The 19,806-nt window shown below is 47.0% G+C and overlaps 1 protein-coding gene across 6 annotated transcripts in view; it reads right to left on the reverse strand.

Annotated features, from left to right (window-relative positions):
* Positions 1–1,014: 1,014 nt before the first annotated feature.
* The window catches only part of SH3GLB2 (SH3 domain containing GRB2 like, endophilin B2), a 49,474-nt gene continuing 30,682 nt past the window's right edge, over positions 1,015–19,806 (reverse strand). The window contains exons 6-12 of one of the 6 annotated variants that reach the window (XM_083722401.1): positions 17,868–17,930; positions 12,798–12,821; positions 8,541–8,630; positions 7,251–7,351; positions 5,328–5,342; positions 4,034–4,307; positions 1,015–2,525 (exon numbers count right to left, since the gene is read on the reverse strand). In XM_083722401.1, coding sequence (XP_083578527.1) covers positions 2,418–2,525; positions 4,034–4,307; positions 5,328–5,342; positions 7,251–7,351; positions 8,541–8,630; positions 12,798–12,821; positions 17,868–17,930 — 675 coding nt within the window. In that variant the 3' untranslated portion in view covers positions 1,015–2,417. The remainder of the gene's footprint in view (positions 2,526–4,033; positions 4,308–5,327; positions 5,343–7,250; positions 7,352–8,540; positions 8,631–12,797; positions 12,822–17,867; positions 17,931–19,806) is intronic. The other 5 variants (XM_083722402.1, XM_083722403.1, XM_083722405.1 and 2 more) reach the window with 5 other exon arrangements.

Genomic DNA, 19,806 nt, shown 5'->3' on the forward strand with positions numbered 1-19,806 from the left:
CACCAGTTACTTCAGCTTTAAATAAAGGCAACAGTTGGGTTTCTGAACACAGTGTATTGGTTTTGCTAATTACAGCCTTGCCTTTATTAAATTATTTAAGTTTAAAGACTTTATTAAGAGTTTAATAAAATCTTAATACTTGAATAATATACAGTGAAAAATGATGTTATTACATGATAGTACAATGAAGGCTGATCTGAAGAGCTAAATGATTTTGATTGGTTCAGGATGATGGCACTGGGTGCAACTGCTAAGAGTGCTGTGCTCCTTTGGTGAGTGAAAAGCACGTATGTAATATGGAAGTGTATACGAAACATTGCTTTGGCAGCCACTATGGACATTCATATTTCAGTAAAGGCCTATCTTTTCACTTGGAGCTATCCAAGTTGGTGGCCATCACTACATCATGTGGGAGTGAGTTCCATGGTCTAACTACACACTGTGTGAAGGGGTACCGTATTTTTTGCACCGTAGGGCGCACCGGACCATAGGGCGCACCTAGTTTTTAGACGGGGAAATGAATAAGCCCCCCCCCCCAGCCCCAAAGAGCAGCATGTAGGCTGCGCACAACCTCTCCCTGCCGGAGGGGTTGCGCGCGGCTATGTCACAAGCCAACGCAGCCAGCGGGATGGATTCCGCTCACTACTTTGGCTTCCTCTTTAGGCCTGTGCAGCCTCTCCCTGCCGGAGGGGTTGCGTGCAGCTATGGCACAATCCTGCATTCGCTCCATAGGACGCACACACATTACCCCTCAATTTTTGGAGGGGAAAAACTGCGTCCAATAGAGCGAAAAATACGGTACTTCCTTTATCTGTCTTGAATCTTCCAATTAAGACACCATCTTGAAAGGCAGGGCTGTCAAAATTCTGTGTTCCTCTTTGAAGAGGCGGGAGCCCTGTCTTACAAATCTGTAAGCTCTTAGCTTGATATCATTACCTTCTGTGGAATTTGGGTATTGGGGAATGGCGCACACACACACACACTGCTCCAAAGAGAGCCAAGACAGAGGAGGAGTGCAGGCTAGGTGTTTTATTGGCAAAAGTCAACCATATGGAAGTGCTCTGAAAACTGTTACATCAGGATAATCCACAAAAGGCTCAAGATGAAAAAATAAAAGTTCAAAACACAAAATAAGCCAGCCAGGTTGTGTCAGCCCAGGAGCAGCAGGATGGAAGGTTTAATCTGCACTAAGACCTGTCCTACAAAAGAAAGTACCCTCCCCCCCTCGGACAGGTTCTTGTCTCCAGCAAAGGATTTATGGCTTACTTGATGCCTGGGCCAGGTGAGAACTGGAGGAGTCCCATAGGTAAGGATGGGCTATTTCAGAATGCATCTCGTATTACTCCAAGAGTCTCCTGCCCTCATGGCTGGGGATATGCAAGCTGAACCAATGTGGGGCAGAATCGAAGGGCATGTCAAGAAATTGAGCAGTGAACTCTGGTTATGAGCCTTGCCAGTTTCAACAGGGAGGAGGGGGAGAGGATAAAGGTAGCTTTTTGAAAGGTGGAATGTTATTTTGGGGCGGGAAAGACAGCTGGAAATGTAAACTCAGAAATAACACACACACAAACAAACAAATCAGCCCCACATAAAATCATAGCAAGTATTTTAAGCAGCTAAACCAGGCCAAGACAACTATAACCCATTAATTTTTCAGTGTTTTTCATCTTCCTTTCATTGTTGGCAAGAGTCAAGAATAATGGGAGAAAGTGAGGAATCTGCCTTCCAGGAGGTGCTACATATTCAGTTGGGTTGCTGACATTTACGTCTCTTTACCCCCCACCCACCCTCTTCATCCTCTGGTTGACTCATAGTTCATTTAAAACATTCTTCTTTGCAAGGGGACTCAAAAGGCTTGGCTTAAATCTGAAAATAAACCAGATTTTTGCGGCCACAGATGCCCAGCTCTCCCTACAACTGACTCCAGCAGAATACATAGAATAGTTAAAAGCAGGACCAGGGTGGGTAGGTTGTGGGTGGGTCAAAAACAATTGTGGGAACAAAAAGGACGGGGAAGACACAGCCTATTACAGGTGACTTCCATTAATTCCATTTGGTTTGACCCAAATAATTGCAGCAGAAACAAGGAGGAGGAGGAAAAAAGCAAGGGGCTAGTCCTCATTTCACCTGTCAGCCATCCTCAAAAGGGCTTATTGGACCAGAGTGGGAATCCAAGTTGGGTCCCACCAACTCTAGAAGCCAGTTGTGGGAATGGTTGACAGAGTCAATCTTAAAAGCCTTGGAAAGCTCATTGGTCGTCTCTGTGCCTTAATCCAAACACAGAGTGAGGGGGGAAATCTGACCCAGAAGAGAGCGAATGGCCTTAGATGGAATTACGTAGTCAGCAGCCTCTGAAAAACGATGTCAGGTCACGGGAAAGGTGTGTGACTTGCTTGGAGGATCCTCGGCAGGTGTGCTTAACTGAGAAGTTCCAAGTAGGTAACAGGGACTTTCCCCTTTTGATTGCCCCTCTCTCCTATGAGCCAGTCTGGGTCCATCCCTGGGAGGCTGTACACAGTGATCATCTAACAGAGAGTTGTAGGCAATATGTTAGATGCAAACCATTAAAAAGGCAAAAGTCTTTTGACAAAAAATATTGCAGCATATGTTTTTGTGGACTATAGTTCACAAAGTGTTATCCGGAGTTACAGATCTCTTTCTGAAATATGTAAAATATACAGTGGTGCCCCGCAAGACGAATGCCTCGCAAAACGGAAAACGTGCAAGACGAAAAGGTTTTTCGGTTTTTGCGTCGCTTCGCAAGACGAATTTCCCTATGGGCTTGCTTTGCAAGACGAAAACGACTTGCGAGTTTGTTCGCTTTTTTCCTAAAGCCGCTTGAAGAGGTGCAGTTGCGACGGACCGTGCTTCGCAAGACAAAAAACATCGCAAGACGAAAAGACTCGTAGAACGAATTAATTTCGTCTTGCGAGGCACCACTGTACAGTGGTACCTCGGGTTAAGTACTTAATTTGTTCCGGAGGTCCGTTCTTAACCTGAAGCACCACTTTAGCTAATGGGGCCTCCTGCTGCTGCCGCGTTGCGGGAGCACGATTTCTGTTCTCATCCTGAAGCACAGTTCTTAACCCGAGGTAATATTTCTGGGTTAGCAGAGTCTGTAAGCTGAAGTGTATGTAACCTGAAGCGTATGTAACCCGAGGTACCATTGTATATGGTTGGCTGGGCAGGGGGTTATAAGAAGTGAGATCAAAGGGAAACGAAATGCAGAAAATGGCTAATTACATACTTGAGAATATGAGAACAGCCTGCTGGGTCAGGCCAATGGACCAACAAGTCTAGCATCTTGTTCTCGCAGTGGCCAACCAGTTGCCCATTGTGGGAATCCCACAAGCAGGATTCAAGCACAAGGGCACCCTCCCATCCTGTGGTTTCCAGCAACACTGCAGTTGGTGCTGCAGAGTGTTAGCTAGCAGGAGTGAGGCCTTGTCAGGATATCACACCTGCACTCAGATCTGCCCTGGTTGCCCATTTGCTACAGGGTCAAGTTCAAGGTGTTGCTGTTAGCATATAAAAAGCCCTTGGGACCAGTTTACAAGATCGCCTACCCTACATGTGCCCATTTGACCACTTCAAACGGCAGGAGTGGCATTACGAAAGGCGCCACAAAATATCCACTCTGCATTTGTAAGAACTTGATCTCTTAGTGTGGCAGCACATATACTTTGGAACTCCCTGCCTTTTGACACCAACCAGGTGCCTTCGCCACACCCTTTTCGGTGCCTGCTAGAAAGGTTTTTATTTAGACATGCCCACCCAGATGCTTAGAAAGCTAATGTGAGTTTCCATCCGTTTTTATTCTATTGTTATTTTAACTTCAAAAGTTAAAATTGTTAAGGGCAGTTTTATTGCTTTTATTTTTTTTAGTAAACGGGGGTTCTTTCCCCTCTTCTCTTTACAATCAAGTGGTGTATAATTTTTATTAAATAAATAAACAACACAACACAACAGCCTTGCCCCTAAACCACATTTTGTCTGTAGCATCACTTGGCAGAAAAGAGAGAGAACCACCAACCTCATCTGAGAGCAGAGACAGCTCAGTGCTGTCTGAGGCTTCATAGTCATAGAGGACCCGGGCCTTCCGTGTCCCGCTGGCAGGGGGCTTCACATCACTGGGGTTCAGGGCTTCAACAGCAGGGGCAGAGTTGGGTGCTCCAATGACAGTGGGCACCACTGGAATGATGGGCACAGCTGGGCCTGTGGCAGCACCTGCAGCAATGGTGGTGGGTGAGGCAGTGGCTGGCGGAGGTGAGGTGGACTCTGCGTTGCCCACAAAAGTTCCAGGAAGCCTTTGCAAGGCAAAGAAAAGGGAGAGTAAGAGACAGGGGTGATCGGGCCTGAGCCCATTACACTACAGGTAAAGGTAAAGGTAAAGGTACCCCTGCCCGTACGGGCCAGTCTTGACAGACTCTGGGGTTGTGCGCCCATCTCACTCAAGAGGCCAGGGGCCAGCGCTGTCCGGAGACACTTCCGGGTCACGTGGCCAGCGTGACATCGCTGCTCTGGCGAGCCAGAGCCGCACACGGAAACGCCGTTTACCTTCCCGCTGGTAAGCGGTCCCTATTTATCTACTTGCACCCGGAGGTGCTTTCGAACTGCTAGGTTGGTAGGCGCTGGGACCGAGCAGCGGGAGCACACCCCGCCGCGGGGATTCGAACCGCCGACCTTTCGATCGGCAAGTCCTAGGCGCTGAGGCTTTAACCCACAGCGCCACCTGCGTCCCACACTACAGGTACCTCTACTTCATTTATAAACAGGCTGGTCAGGCGTTTCACCCATGCAAAGCAGGATAGAATAAAAGGCTAGCAGAAAAGTGACACATCTGTCGTCTTTTTGACAACTGCAGAAGAGCTTCAACTTCCAACGGTCCTTTTTAAAGCCGAGGTCTATCCCAGTTTGCGTCTTTATCGGAATTGGTTTCCAATATGCTTTTTATCACTTGTTGTTTGAGGCCCTAGACTCCTCGGGGAGAAAGGCCACGGTGGAAGTGCCATTAATTTATTAATTTACAAACAAAAGATTTGAAATGCACATGTTAAGAGAAAAGATGCCCACACTCATAAACTCAACAGGAAACCTTTATCCATAGTTAAGGAAAACTCTTGGGAGTTGCGTGGGGGGACAGCCCAGTGTCCCCTTTTTTTGTAAAAGCAGGGATCACAGAAAAGAAGCCTTCTCTAGTGGAGCTAAGCAGTGTGCCATGAATGCAAAAGGCAACACAGTGAAGACTCTTTGCCAAGGGCTCTTCCCCCTTCATCTGCCCTGCCCTAGCTCTCTATTACCCAGAATGTCTTTGGTCTTTTACTTACATTTCTCCTCTGGAACTGAAAGCATGGGAAGAAAACAGAGACAGAAGAAGACAGCCCATGAACAGCCCTCCTGCATCAACAAAACTTGCTGGACCAACCCCAGAGAGCAAAAGCAGGGAAGCTTTCCCAGCCCAAGGCAAGTTTCTCTTTGGGGCAAACCTTTGAGGGCTGCATGCTGGAAGTGAACAGGGCCAGAGGCCTGGAGGAGGATGAGCTGTGGGTGTGACTCTTGCCTCTGTGCAGTAGGGTAAATTTATTCATGTAAAATAATAATTCAGCCATGAAAAATTTGGTGGCATGTGCATACCCTTCTCTGTCCTCCATCCAGGCAGCCAAGAGGTATTATCAGAGTTCAAGGACACATCCCAGACAGGTAAAAACACTCAAGGGGGTGCAGAGTGCTAGTTAGAGGTGTGGCTTGCAGAATGACCCAAGGACCAGACCCAAGGCCTTGAGGGCCGCATTCGGGTCCCTGGCCTGGGTTCTGCTGCCTATGTCTCAAAGCCATCTGAGCAACAGAAGGGGACTCCAATGAGGCTGGTTGTAAATACTTATTTCATGCATCCACATCCCTGCATGCTGGTTTGGCCTGCACATTGCATTAAGCCCCAAATGAAAAAGAAACATGATTTAATGTGAATGGGGGGGCAGGTGCTTGTTCATGGAGGAAGACAAACCACAAGACTGAGCTGGGGGCAGGCAGGACAGTGGCTAGCAGACCCCTGCAGTAGGTAAAGCCAAACCCACCCCGTATATTAAAAAGGAGGAGGGTGGAACAGTTAAGAGTCATGAAGCTAAGAACAATGGATGGTGCTCAACTGCCCTGTCCCATCAGCTCCACCTGGTACGCAGGCTGAGACCCTACCTGCCTGCGGACTGTCTCGCCAGAGTGGTGCATGCTCTAGTTATCTCCCGCTTGGACTACTGCAATGCGCTCTACGTGGGGCTACCTTTGAAGGTGACTCGGAAACTACAACTAATCCAGAATGCGGCAGCTAGACTGGTGACTGGGAGCGGCCGCCGAGACCATATAACACCAGTCTTGAAAGACCTACACTGGTTCCCAGTACGTTTCCGAGCACAATTCAAAGTGTCGGTGCTGACCTTTAAAGCCCTAAACGGCCTCGGCCCTGTATACCTGAAGGAGCGTCTCCACCCCCATTGTTCTGCCCGGACGCTGAGGTCCAGTGCCGAGGGCCTTATGGCGGTTCCCTCATTGCAAGAAGCAAAGCTACAGGGAACCAGGCAGAGGGCCCTGTGGAATGCCCTCCCATCAGATGTCAAAGAGATAAACAACTACCTGACATTCAGAAGAAATCTTAAGGCAGCCCTGTTCAGGGAAGTTTTTAATGTATGACATATTAGTGTATTTTTTATCTTTGTGGAAGCCGCTCAGAGTGGCTGGGGAAACCCAGCCAGATAGGCGGGGTACAACATTATTATAAATTATTATAAATAATAATAATAATAATAATAATAATAATAATAATAATAATAATAATAATAGTTATTATTATTATTATTATTTTGACTTGTGCAACGGGACTTTCCACTCTCCTCCCCCCCCATAGGCCCCAGGCCCTGCTCAAATCCCCTCTGATTGCTTGGGAGGAGCTCTGGAATAGATTTAGGGTGTGGGGGGGTGGAGAATGTTCTGTTGTGCAAGGAGAAATCCCTGCACTGGCAAAAGGAGAGACTTAGCCCTGTGTTGGATTAAACCAAAGGTCATCATACATTTAAAGAAGTCTAACTCCACTTTAAAAGCAATCATGGAAACTGTAGTTCTCAACACCCTTCACAAACTACAGCTTGCAGTATTCTCTTTTTCTGGGGTGGGGAATGGTATGAGAGGGCTGTAAATGTATGGTTGCAGTTGTGACCCAAGTTTCCAAATGGACGCATCTCGTTGGGACAGCTTGTTACCTTCCCAGCTGCTTCTGCAGGTCCAACATGTACTGGTAGCATTGGGCATAGTATGTGGCCTGAGCTTCAGCAAACTCATGAAGACAGCGAAGGTGATTGACCTAAAGAAAGAAGGAGAAAAATAGTGAAGTCCTGGGATCCAGGCACTGAGGAGGGGGATCTATTGGCAGGCTTCCAATCGAGGCATCTGGTGGATCCAGCTGCAAGGCTTATCGGGCTTTTTTTCCCTTTCGTAAAATAGTTTTTATTCATTTTCATTTTTAAGCTGTTTGATATGGTTGCATTTAGATCTATCTTTGTCTGCATTAGAACACATGGCATGCAACAATTACATAAAATAAAAATAAAACCCTCAAACATTTCTGAATACATTAACAAAGTTGTGTCAAAGTATATATGCCAAAATTATTAGTTTCTACAGCTATGAAATGACATGAATTGCTTAGACTTGTAACCATTAGTAAAATGTATTCTGCATCAACAACAATTATAATTTATAGGAATTTGTAAGAGGGGAGGATTTTTTTTTAAAAAAAGAGTTTGTGCACACCAGACTTTGCTGTAAACTATGGGTACTATTCTACCATATGCCTCATTATTTGTGTAATCAATAAAAGTTGCAGTAGACTGCACAAAAAAGTTGTGTTTCTTTTGGCCTCTTGCTACTTTTAATATTTGTGTAAGTTTCCCAATAATGTTGTCTGCCAAATTGCATTATGCCATTGCTCCATAGTTAATAATTAATCTGTGATAATGATTTCTGTGTCCTGTCAATAGTTGCTCTTGTAGTGGTTAACAGATATGTTATGAGTTATTTGTTTCTAATTTGCAACATAATGTTGCCGTACAAATTAAGTAATGCCAGTCTTGGGGCCATGGGACTGTCTGCCTTGTAATCAAATATATTTCTGTAAGTACATTTCCCCATAACTTTTCTATTTTTGGCACACTCCCACCCCACGTGCTGATATGTCCCTATAGTGGGACATCTTCTCCTACACATGGGAGAACTGTTTGGTTTTATATAGGCTAGGCTAGATGCTAGGCTAGGCAGGTGTTTAGAACCAACCTACATTATAGGCTCTATATTTATTTTTGAAAACCGGGTGGAACTGTAATGCAATAATGAGGCCTGGGACCAGAACCTTTGCCCATTTTGTCCAGATTTTGAAAGTTGTATGTGTGAATAGATTTGCTTTAACAATTGAACAATAGAACTGTTTTAGCAATGAAGTGCTGTGTGCCTCTTGTCATGAACAGCAACGCGATGTCTTTTCCAGCGAGACTCACATGTGTGCTGCTTATCCCTTCCAGGAGGAGACGGGTCACTTCTGCCTGCCGGTCAAACTCGGTCTGGGCCATCCGGAGCTCGTGTTCTGCCTACAGAGCAAGAGAGTGGGGTGTCATCGGAGAGGAGAGATGGGGAGCCACAAGCCTGGGAATCAAATGTGGATCCCTAGACCAGTGTTTCCCAACCTTGTGCCTCCAGATGTTTTTGGCCTACAACTCCCATCATCCCTAGCTAGCAAGACCAGTGGTCAGGGATGATGGGAGTTGTAGGCCAAAAACATCTGGAGGCACAAGGTTGGGAAACACTGCCCTAGACCTCTCAATCTGACCCTTGGACTCTTGCCCTTTCACCATCTGAACCCCCCTCACAACCACTCCTTGAGAGCTTTTGCCTGGTTGGAACAAGTCGTTGAACTGTAGTAATGCTTCTTTTCTTGCCTGGATGGAGGGGGTGTATATAAATCCTCTGACTTTTGCTGAAATGGCTAGAAACTGGATGAGAGGAAAGGATACACGAAAGTGAGGGTTGCCTCCTTCGCTGTGCCAGCTTTCGGCTCTGGCCCCATTGGCCACTCCCATGCAGCCCTTGGAATGTTGCCTATTTGGGAATATGGCTGAGAAGGTTTCCCATCTCCTATCACAGAGGGTTCGGGGAGCAAGGGAAAGGAGTCAACAAGCTGGAAAAAGCTGAACACACAGCTTGATCTTTTTGCCACTTGGTTTCTGGGCCCAAATGAAGGGGATCAGGCTATTGTTTGAAGCACAGAACGACTCAGGCCCCAAATATCTAAGGGACTGCCTCCTTCCTTACAGACCTATAGGATATTTAAGATCAGCAGATCTTGATAGTTCTGCCACCCTCAGAAATGCTGGGGAAGCAGCCCCAAGGGGTGCCTTTCCCAAGTTATGGAATTCCCTCCCCACAGAGATTCATCAGGAGCTTTCCCTGTAAAGTTTTTGTTGTATGCTGCAGATGCACCTATTTGCCCTGACCTTTAACCCTTGAGATTTTTATTTTTTAATTTTTTTTAGGACCCACCCTGTTCTTGTGATTGTAGTTCATTTGTTTTAAAATATTGCATTTTAAATAGTTTTGACCTGCCCTGATTGCTTAGAGTGAAGGGTGGATAATAAATAGCTTTGATCTGTGAAAGTGGTGCTGTTACAGGTGCCATATAATACCAGTTTCACTTGTGCAATAACTTGATCTTTTAGTATGGCAGCACCTACAATTTGGGACTCCCTGCCTCTTGACATCGGGCAGGCACCTTCACTGTACACTTTTCGGTGCCTGCTAAAAACATTTTGGGTTAGGCAAAGCCTGTCCAGATATGCAGAATGTTGGCATGTGCCTTAATCTGGTTTTACTTTATTGCGGGTTTTATTTTATTTATTTTTTAAAAGTTTTTACCCATAATTTCCTTGTTTTATTCTTTTTGTAAATGGCTTCAAGGGCTTTCCTTACAATCAAATGGTGCATAATTTTCTTGAAATAAAATAGTTGTGAATGGGAGAATCACAGCTATGTCATTCCCCTCCCCCCTCAACAACCCCTTTCTCCACTCCAAATGTTTCATTCTGGGGATCAGTCCTTATAAGAACATAAGCCAACCATCCTAAACTGCGGGACATCCGCCCAAGAAAGAATGCCAGCAGCGGGGCTCCTTCATTAAAGAGGTTTAGACAGCATTAATATTCTATTGTTTCAGAGGGCCCTGGGGAGAATAGATCGTTAGCCGTCCCTACGCTGCAGCTGTTTTAATTAAATTCAAGTTGTGAAAGTTTTCACATCTCGTTCTGCTGCCTTATGGAGCTTGATGGTAGGGGCATAAATGGGTATATTAAAAAATGTGTGCTCAATGGTCCTGAGTAGAAATTAAGTGAATGAACAGGAAGCAGCCAAAGCAGACACTGAGCAGTATATTTGTTCCTGTGAGCAAAATGCTTTCTGCTTGTGGGATTTTGTTGTGAGCGAGAATACAGAAAACGAGTTCCTGGTCACTTTGCTGAGCGACAGAGAGCACAACCTGTTGTGCATTGACTTTTCCCTCCAGCGCAATTGTTGCATTGGAGTTCTCTGTTGTGCAATGCAGAAACTCTCCCCAGCTGCCATGGGAAGAAGAGACAGCAGGAATGGTTTAAGGGCAACCAGCCTTACTGCCCAGAACTTTCACCAGCAGGAGGCATCCTCCACTGGGCCCACTTTCCTTTTAGAAGGACGTTGGCCACAAGGGGGCAGCAACATGAGTTTTCCCACAGTGAGTTTCCCGAATGATGCTCTGTGGAGGGTCATTATGGGTCCTGCAACTGGCTGGTGAGCCCATTTGGGAACTGCCAAAATAAGTGAGGGCACCCCACTCTGCAAAGCAGCTCCAAGAAGATGTGTTGTCATCAGCTACGGAGAGGAAAAACAAATACGTTTAGGAAGCCCCCTCTGCCCAAGTCAATAAGCTTGTCCAGCCTTCCTGAAGATTTTGTGGTACTACGATTCATGAGCAGAGTCACAATTTCTTGGCCTTTTCAACCTTCATATCCGGTTGCTAGTGGGGGCAGGGGTTCCGTGGTCAAAATGCCAGCCTAACGGAGCAAAAATTGAGGCGAAAGGATACCCACAGCTTAGCGATAAAGCAGGCAATGTCTATGCAGAAAGTCCAAGGTTCAGCCCCCAATGACTTCTCCAGGTAGGGCTGGGAAAGATTCCGTCTGCAACCCTGGAGGGAGATGCTGCCTGTTGGTGTGAGCAATATTGAGCTGTTTGGACCAAAGGTTCTCCTTCCCTGACAACTGCACACTCTTTCCTTTCATCTTCTTCCTGTGATGTCACAGCAGTCACCTCCTGACCCACATAAACACTTAGGGCAGACCCCGCACTGCCACTCCCCACCCCTTCCCTGGCACCAGCGGGAGCGCCTGCTTCCACCTTCCTTCTCTGATGTCAGAACATGCACACCACTCACCTCTGAGCAGAGCTCAGCCCACCTGGCAACAAAGCACCCATCCCCTTTGACATGTTTAGGCTTCTGCATTCTGACATCACAGAATCTAAACCCTCCACACACCAGGCCTCCTCCTGTGACCTCACAGCATCCACACAGAGCCCTGACCACCTGCCTGCCTGCCATTGGAGCACTTGCCCCTTTCATCAATGCATGAATTGCCTTGCTCTGACAGCCTAACACCACCCCTGACCCTGCTGGGCCTCTGCTTGTGGCTTTCCAAAAGCCAACCTGCCTCCCTATGTCCCCTGGCCCACCTCATGTCAAAGCACATCATCCTTTCATCCACATGCAGATTGCCCTGCTCTAACGTCACAGCACCCTTGCCTCCAACCAGTAAGATGCTGCAGTAGCTGCACTCACACAGGGACCTTCTGTGATATCAACAGCATCCCCAACCCACAGGACCCACTTTTGTGACATCACAACACCCATGCTCACACAGGGGCCTTCTTCAATGGCCCAACAGCCACACTCACACAAGGTCCTTCTGTGATGTCATGGCATGCACACACACATGCACACACGCACCTCCCTGTCCTGGTCCCTCCCTGCCAGCCTTCCCTAGAACAGGATCCCTCCACTGGGACTTCCACCATCTCTCAGCTACACTGACTGGCAGCAGTGGCTTTCCATGGTTTCAGGCTGGTGTCTCTCTCAGCCCTACCCACTGGGGATTTTAAAAGGGGGGACCTTCTCCATGCAGAGTATGTGCTCTGCTACTGAGTTACGGCCCTTGCCCTAAAAATAAAGTAAGATTCTAGTCCTCATGGTTCTGAAGAAAAGGTGGAATTAAATAGGAAACAGCTTTCAACTTAGTCCACCAACCATTGGTCCATCTAGCTCAGAACTGTTCACACTGAATGGCAGCAGCTCCCTGGGGGTTTCAAACAGGGAACTGAAGCTCAGACCCTCTGTATACAAAGCAGATGCTCCAGCATGGAACTACAGCTCTCCCTGCCGCCGCCAAGATTCTAGTCCTCATACTGTAATTCCGGACAAAAGGGCTGAATTAAATAACGGTGCATGTAGCTCATTATTGTCGACAATGACTGGCAGGGGCTCTACAGAGTTTCAGGCAGGGGCTCTTTCCCAGCCTCCCCCCACCTCCAGAGATGCTGTGGATGGAACCTGGGACCGCCTGCAAGCAAAGCACATGCTCTACCATTTGAGCTACGGCCTTTCCTCCCGTGAAACTCATCCTCACGGACATTTTTAGCAAAGGAAAAATCGGAGAGCTGGAACACTGGCAAATACTTACTTTTTCCACCTCGTCACTCCAAAGCTGTTGGGGCCACAGAGCAAACAGGAAAAGGTCAGCGTTGGAAGACACCGAAAAGCAACATTCCACAGTGAAAACAACTGTTGGAAGAGGCAACAACAGGGCACACCAGAGGAACAAAACGACAACAACAATGGGGCCCTGCCACCAGCAATAATGAGAGCAGACAGCGATGCTTCCTCTCAGACGTGAGACCTCTGCTTTGGAAAGCTGCTACACACACAACACCATTTCCAGATGGGCAACTCTTTATATTTTGCACAAGCCAGGTTTTCAGCAGCTGCACCTGTACCCCTGACTGGTGGAGCACTGCCAAGTTAGATGTATTTAACGGTATCTGTAGTTCCAGGCTCAGGGACAGGGAGGAGGAGGAGGACATAGGAAACTGCCCAATACAGAGACAGATCACTGGAGATGCCAATGTGTATTGAACCCGGGACCTTCTGTGTGCAAAGTGGTTGCTGTGGCCTTTCTCATTTAAAATAAGTAAGATTCTAGTCCTCATTGTTTTGAATAAAGGCCTGGATTAAACAGGAGCACAGTAGAATGCCTTATCCTGAGTCGGGCCATAGGTCCAGTTAGCTGAGTATTGTCTGCACTGGCTGGCAGCAGCTCTCCCAGGTCTCAGGCAGGGAAGAGGCTAATGGGGATTGAACCCAGGACCCTCTGTATGCAAGGCAGATGCTCTGCCACTGAGCCGATGGACTTCCTTCTAAAAAAAAAGGTTCTAATTCTCACCAACAACCTCCCATGGAAGGCCAGCGTTATAGGGACCAATTTTAATTACTAGATTCTAGTCTTGACTCTGGCAGATACTGTACATACATTCTGTTTTCCAGTTGCCTCATATTGGTAATGAAAATGGCACATTATAATTTTCAGTTTTTGATTTTAAAAACAAAAGGTGAGCATGAACCCATTACACAGATGGGAGTGCAGAGGACACGACACATGTAGCCGGAGACTGCTCACACTTAAGTTCAGGCTTCTTACACAACCACATCATATCTCTACTCCTCCCCCCTTTTTAAATTAACTGAGAAGGACAGTTTGGGTCATAGCAAGACTGTCTGCTGACATCTACTGGCATTTGGGCTCAGGGTTATGGAACCAGACAACAGATGCAACACTCGGTTCACAAAATAAATAAATAAAGTAAATGCACGGACAGGTTAGGGGGCAGAGGAAAAGGGAGAAAAGGGTCTGACACCTTCCAGAGAGGAGACTTCAACATTTCTTTACCTCAGCAGACCACAGCCACCCCACCCTTAGTCAACACAGGCTAGGTTCCATTAGAATATATTAATCCTATGGGATTTAGAAGGTTGCAAGTTGGATATTCGGGGAAGGAACCAGGAATGACAAATGTAGCAATTTAAGTTTCCAAGAGGAGGGTTCCAATTCGCAAGGACGTTTCAGCAGCAGCCAGTATGGCCTAGTGGTTAGAGTGTCGGGCTAGGACCCAGGGAAGAACAGGATTCAACACACATACACACACACCCCACTCTGGCCACAAAGCTCCCCATGTGTGACATCGGGTCACAGTCCAGGCCTCTCAGTCCCTCCTAGCTTGTGGGATTGTTGTGACGATTAAATTGAGGTGGGGGGAATGTATACACTACCTTGGGCTCCTAAGAGAAAAAGCTAAGAGAAATGCAAACACTATTTATCATCTACATTTTGGCAAGAAAATAAAAGAGAGGTGGAGTGGAGCAGGCACTTCTAACCACCCCCTTCCCCCCCATCCCTCCGCCCACCTTAGACTTGTGAAGAATCTGGAGGAGGGAAGGGTGTGACATCGTAAGGGTCCCTATTTCTAAGGGTTTGGAGGTCTTGGTGCCTTGCAAGGGAGTGTGTGTGCTTAACACACCCCTGCAAGGACCATCAAAATGCATCGTTCTTTCAAAATGGCTTTTGGTCCAGACGACTGGTTAGTTGGAAAGAACCAATGCAATTTCCTCAGTGGTTAACACTCTTGCATCTCAGTACATCACCCTGTTAAGCCAGATCCTTGAAGACAGTGGTGGTCCTCAAACCCATCCATACAATTAATGGGGGGGGGGCATGTTGGTGGGGAGAATAATATATTTCCTGCCAGCCAATTCACTCGGACAACCCAACAGCAAAGCGCAGAGCAGGTAGCAAAAAGAAAAGTGGCCCTTTTGGGGGAGAGAGGAGAGGAAGATGGCAAATTGCAGCCCAGAGACAGAATCCAGCCAAGTTATCAGCATGCAAGACCCCTCCCTCTCTTCTGCTGGGCTGTAGACAAAACACCTTGAAGCAGATGCTGTGATTACAACCATTGGGATGGGGCAGGGTAGCCCCGCTGTTATCTGGAGGTGGTTGTGGTCCTGATGCCACCTGAACACTGCTTACTCAGGGAAACGGGCGCTCTGAGCCTTGCCTTAAAACAATAAGGCAAAATTCTAGTCCTCAGGCTCCAAATAAAGGGCTGGATTTCTTAAAAAAGAAAAGAAAAAAGGAACATATACTGAGTCAGATCACTGAGCACATCTAGCTCACTACAGTGGTACCTCTGGATGCGAACGGGATCCGTTCCGGAGCCCCATTCGCATCCTGAGTAGAGCGTAACCTGTGACTGCGCATGCACGGGTCGCAATTCGCCGCTTCCGTGCATGCGCGTGATGTCATTTTGAGCGCCTGTGCATGCGCAAGCGGCGAAACCCGGAAGTAATGTGCTCCGTTACTTCCAGGTCGCCGCGGAGCGCAACCCGAAAATACTTAACCTGAAGCTACTTCAACCCGAGGTATGACTGTATTGTCTACACAGACTGGCTCTCTGAGATTTCAGACCAGAGTCTTTCCCAGCCTTACCTGAGGACAATGCTGGGAATTTAACCTGTGACCTTCTGCATGCAGGGAGACTCTTAACACTGAACTACAGCCTTTCCCCTCTTGAAGGGATGGCCACTTGTACTGTATGCTACTATCACCCCCAGGATGCTGCCTGCTCAGGATAGTTGTTGCAGCCCATGGAGAAAGATCTAACCAATTTGCCTGGACCTCTCAAACTCCTGGTTTCCATATGCTTCTGTACTAACGTTTTATAGAATGCATTCTTCCGAATGCATTGTTATACAGCAAACACCGCTTCTATATTTTTCCAAAGAAAACAAGTGGTTTATAAACACTCCTGAATTAAATAAGAAAAGAATAAATATGTTTAATCTTCCTGTTTGGAGGATTCCTGGCCAGAAACCAGAAGCTCCCCACCCTTTTAAAATTGAGAAAGCAACTTCTCTGCCTCACCACAAGTCTGAAGGCTGCCAGTTTGGGCTGCAAATACCTCTCTGGAAAAAGACATGTGGAATTACTGGGGGGGGGGGGGAGACACACTAATGCTTTAGACATCTCCACCACCACCACATGCAAATACTAGCATTTGCTACCTGAGAAGGGTCCAGAGAGGATCCCCTGTAAAGCCAGCACTGATGCCGTCCCTCTTTGACTTCCAGCAGCTATTCTGTATGCTATACACAGAGAAACTCCTTCCCAGCAAGAGAAGGCCCATTTTAACCTAATTCATAGAAATGTAGTGTTGGAAAACACCCAAAGGTCAACTAGTCCAACCCCCTGCCATGAGTCAGGGGTTTAAGCTGTTTAAGTCTTCCATTTTTTGCTAGTCCCAGCCTTAGGAGGGCATCAGTGTGGCTCTACCAGCGACCCCCGAATTGACAGTGCAAGGCACACACAGAGTTTTCAACATTTTAACGAGACAGTGCAAATAGATCGTGCAATAGGGAAGGTGGAAGAACAGCTCGTGCAAATGCACTTGGTAACAAGGCAATGGGATACAGGGGAGAGAGGGCGGGTTTCCCTGCTCTTGTCCAGCAGAAAGCAATATTTCCGCCCGTTGAAGGGAACTTGAAGGAGGGTGTGGTGAGCAGAGAAAGGAAGATCAGAAGTTGCCTTCATCAACCTGGTGGACCTCCTGGCAGATGTTTCGAACTACAGCTCCCATCAGACCCAGCTGGCATGGCCATGTGACACTGGGGGCTGATGAGAGTTGTAGCACAGTGGGCCTGGAACAGCTGAGCCCAAGACAAGCCAGTGTTCGTTGCTGCCAGTCTTGCCTCTGCTATTCCTGGAGTGTGGCATAGTGGTTAGAGTGTCAGGCTGGGTGACCAGGATTCAAGTACCCTGAACCTGACCATGAAGTGACCTCAGAACAGTCACCCCCCCCCTTTTCTCAGCCAGGCCTACGCCATAGGGTTGTTGTGGAGATTAAATGAGGACCAGGGTTCAAATCCCCCACTTGGCTATGAAGCTGCCCAGAAAAAGCATCCCCTGCTCAGCACTGGACTGGAAGGAAAAGACATAGAGGAAGCACCTTGGCAGAGTCATGGCAATCATTCCTAAGAATGCTTCTCTATCCTGCCACCCTGGGTGTTGTTACCTGCTCTCTTCCTAGTTCTGATCTGGGGAGGGACTGCTCTTTATCTAGAATGCCAATAATACCACTATTAACTTTAAGAACTGTAACCTTATAGAGCTTGTGCTACAGTTTGCTTTTTCCTCCTCCCTCCAGTTCCTTTTTCCTTGTGTGTTGTGTCTCTTTTTAGCTTGTGAGCCTAAGAGGACAGGAACCATCTTAGAACAGTGGGGTTTTTTTGTTTTGTTTTTTTCAGGCTGCATGTGGTTTATTTAGCAACTCCTGACTTTAATGGTTTATCAATTACTTTAAGGTTTCTTTTTCTTTGCAAACCGCTGGGAGATTTGTAAAAACAAAACAATCAAGCGGTGTACGGATTTTGTTAAACAGAAAACAAACAATAAAGTATAAACACTGCAAATAATAATATAATAAAACAAGCTGCTCAGCCTATGGATCAACAGAACTCAGGTTCCTCTGCCTAAAAAGCTCTGCACGCAGACCTGGATAGCTTCCATTACGTTAAAATGTTGAAAACCAGCAGTAAAAGGCTTGCTCCAGGATGATAAAGGGAAAGGAAAAGGGGAGGAGAGAGAGCAATAAAAAGAGGTTAAAGCACAAACTGTCTAAGAGATGAGGGAGAGAGTTGATCTTACCGCTGATGCGCTGGCGGAGAGAATGTAATTACGTGGTCTAGTCTCGTTAAAGTCAGGCACAGCCTACGGAGGGGGAATAGAATTTCACGTATAGATCATGCAGAAGGGTGAATGGAAGGCTTTCTTTTTTTTCTGGGTGGGGAAGGGGGAACTAGAGGGACAGGTATTTCCTGTGAGAAGCATTAGAGGCTTCCTTGCAGTTTGTGTTGCGAGAGAGAGGGCCTCCAGGGGAACATTTGGAAGCAGAAATACTTCTGAAAAATACCAGCTGCTGGAAACTACGGGGGGTGGGGAGTGGGGAGTGCTCTTGTGCACTCTTGTCTTGCTTGTGGCTTTCCCTTGGGGGTACCTGGGTGGCCATTGTGAGAGCAGGATGCTGGACCAGATGGGACTCCTTTGGCCTCATTCAGCTCCAGGGCTTTTCTTACATTCTAGCAAGCTCCTCTAACTATAGCTCAGGAATAGGCAAACTCGGCCCTCCAGATGTTTTGGGGACTACAACTTCCATCATCCCCAGCTAACAGGAACTGTGGTCAGGGGTGATGGGAATTGTAGTCTCAAAACATCTGGAAGGCCGAGTTTGCCTATGCCTGCTATCGCTGGACCAACGGGGACTCCACTCAATGAGGCCTACCTTTTGACTTGGCACCTCCTTCCCAAAAGATTTCAACTGCTAGAGATGAATCCCACCCTCTGAAATTTGCTCAGTTCACACTTCAATGTGAACTTGCATTTTTCCAAAATAAAATGCAGCTGTCCTTAAAAGCCACACTTCTCTGCATGATGCAGTTCTCCAACCAAAGCAAGTGAACAAAAAACAAACAAAAAACCCCCCCAAAAATGTGCATATAAGGAAAAACAGCAATATACCCCCCAAAAATATTCTTTTAGGGAAAATTCACAGAATCATACAGTTGGAAGGGAACCCCCTCAAAACCCCCTCCCCCACAATGCAAGAATCTAAAGAATCCCTGGCAGGTGGTCATCCAACCTCTGTTTAAAGGTCTCCAACAAAGGAGGGTCCATCGCCTTCCAATGGTGCCAGATCCACAGCTGAATGGCTCTTACTCTCGGAAAGTCACTTGATTCCGTTGGTTTGGGCCCCACCCCCCTGGAGCAGCAGAAAACAAGCTGCTAAGTGATAGCCCTTTAGATATTTGAAGATGGCTATCAAAATGATGCTTGCCAAATATTTTACATCAGGCAAAACTGCATACAAAATATGCAATTATTTTAATAATAATAATGATGAAGAAGAAGATGTTATTAAGGGGGAAATGGGAAACAGTCCAATTTATCCATCTGTCAATTACAGGTAGGATCTGGCTGCTGCACCCACAACCCGCAACCTTCCAGAAAGTTCCTAAGATATAAATGGCCTAAGTGATGGCCTAAGATATAAATTAGGTGTGATGATGGAGAATAGATCTGCCGGTGGATATTAGCTGAGATAGTAAATGGAGCTATCCATACACCACTGAATTCAAGTGCTAAGGGCAGACAAGTTAGACCAGTTGCCTTCATCCCTGTGCTGGGTGGGCTCCTCAAAGGACTGGGCTGCCCGCTGTTGGAAACATGATGCCCATTCTTTGCCTGGTGCACCAGGACTCTCATGCTGCAGTGAAAGTCCTTCTGAAAAGAACAGGGGCAGAGCAAGACCGGTGGGGTGAGTATGTGTGGAACATCTGTCCCAGGTGCACCCAGGGCTTCTGACATCCATCAGGGCAATCAGAGTCTGTTCTGCTCCCAAACTGCCAGAGCCAGGCAGCAATGGGGCAAGATAATCAGCTGAACCCCAAAGTGCCCAAAACAGAAAGGCGTTTTCGTTTTGGTGACTAGGTGGTTGTGGTGTTTCATTCTGGAGAGGCCTTCTCATGAGCTCCTTTAAGACAGTAAGGGACCACACCATTATCGGGACTGCGGTGGGCAAAGGGGAGAG

Source organism: Podarcis gaigeae (genome assembly GCF_964106915.1).
Source record: "Podarcis gaigeae genome assembly, chromosome: Z".
In the NCBI taxonomy this organism is placed as follows: domain Eukaryota; kingdom Metazoa; phylum Chordata; class Lepidosauria; order Squamata; family Lacertidae; genus Podarcis; species Podarcis gaigeae.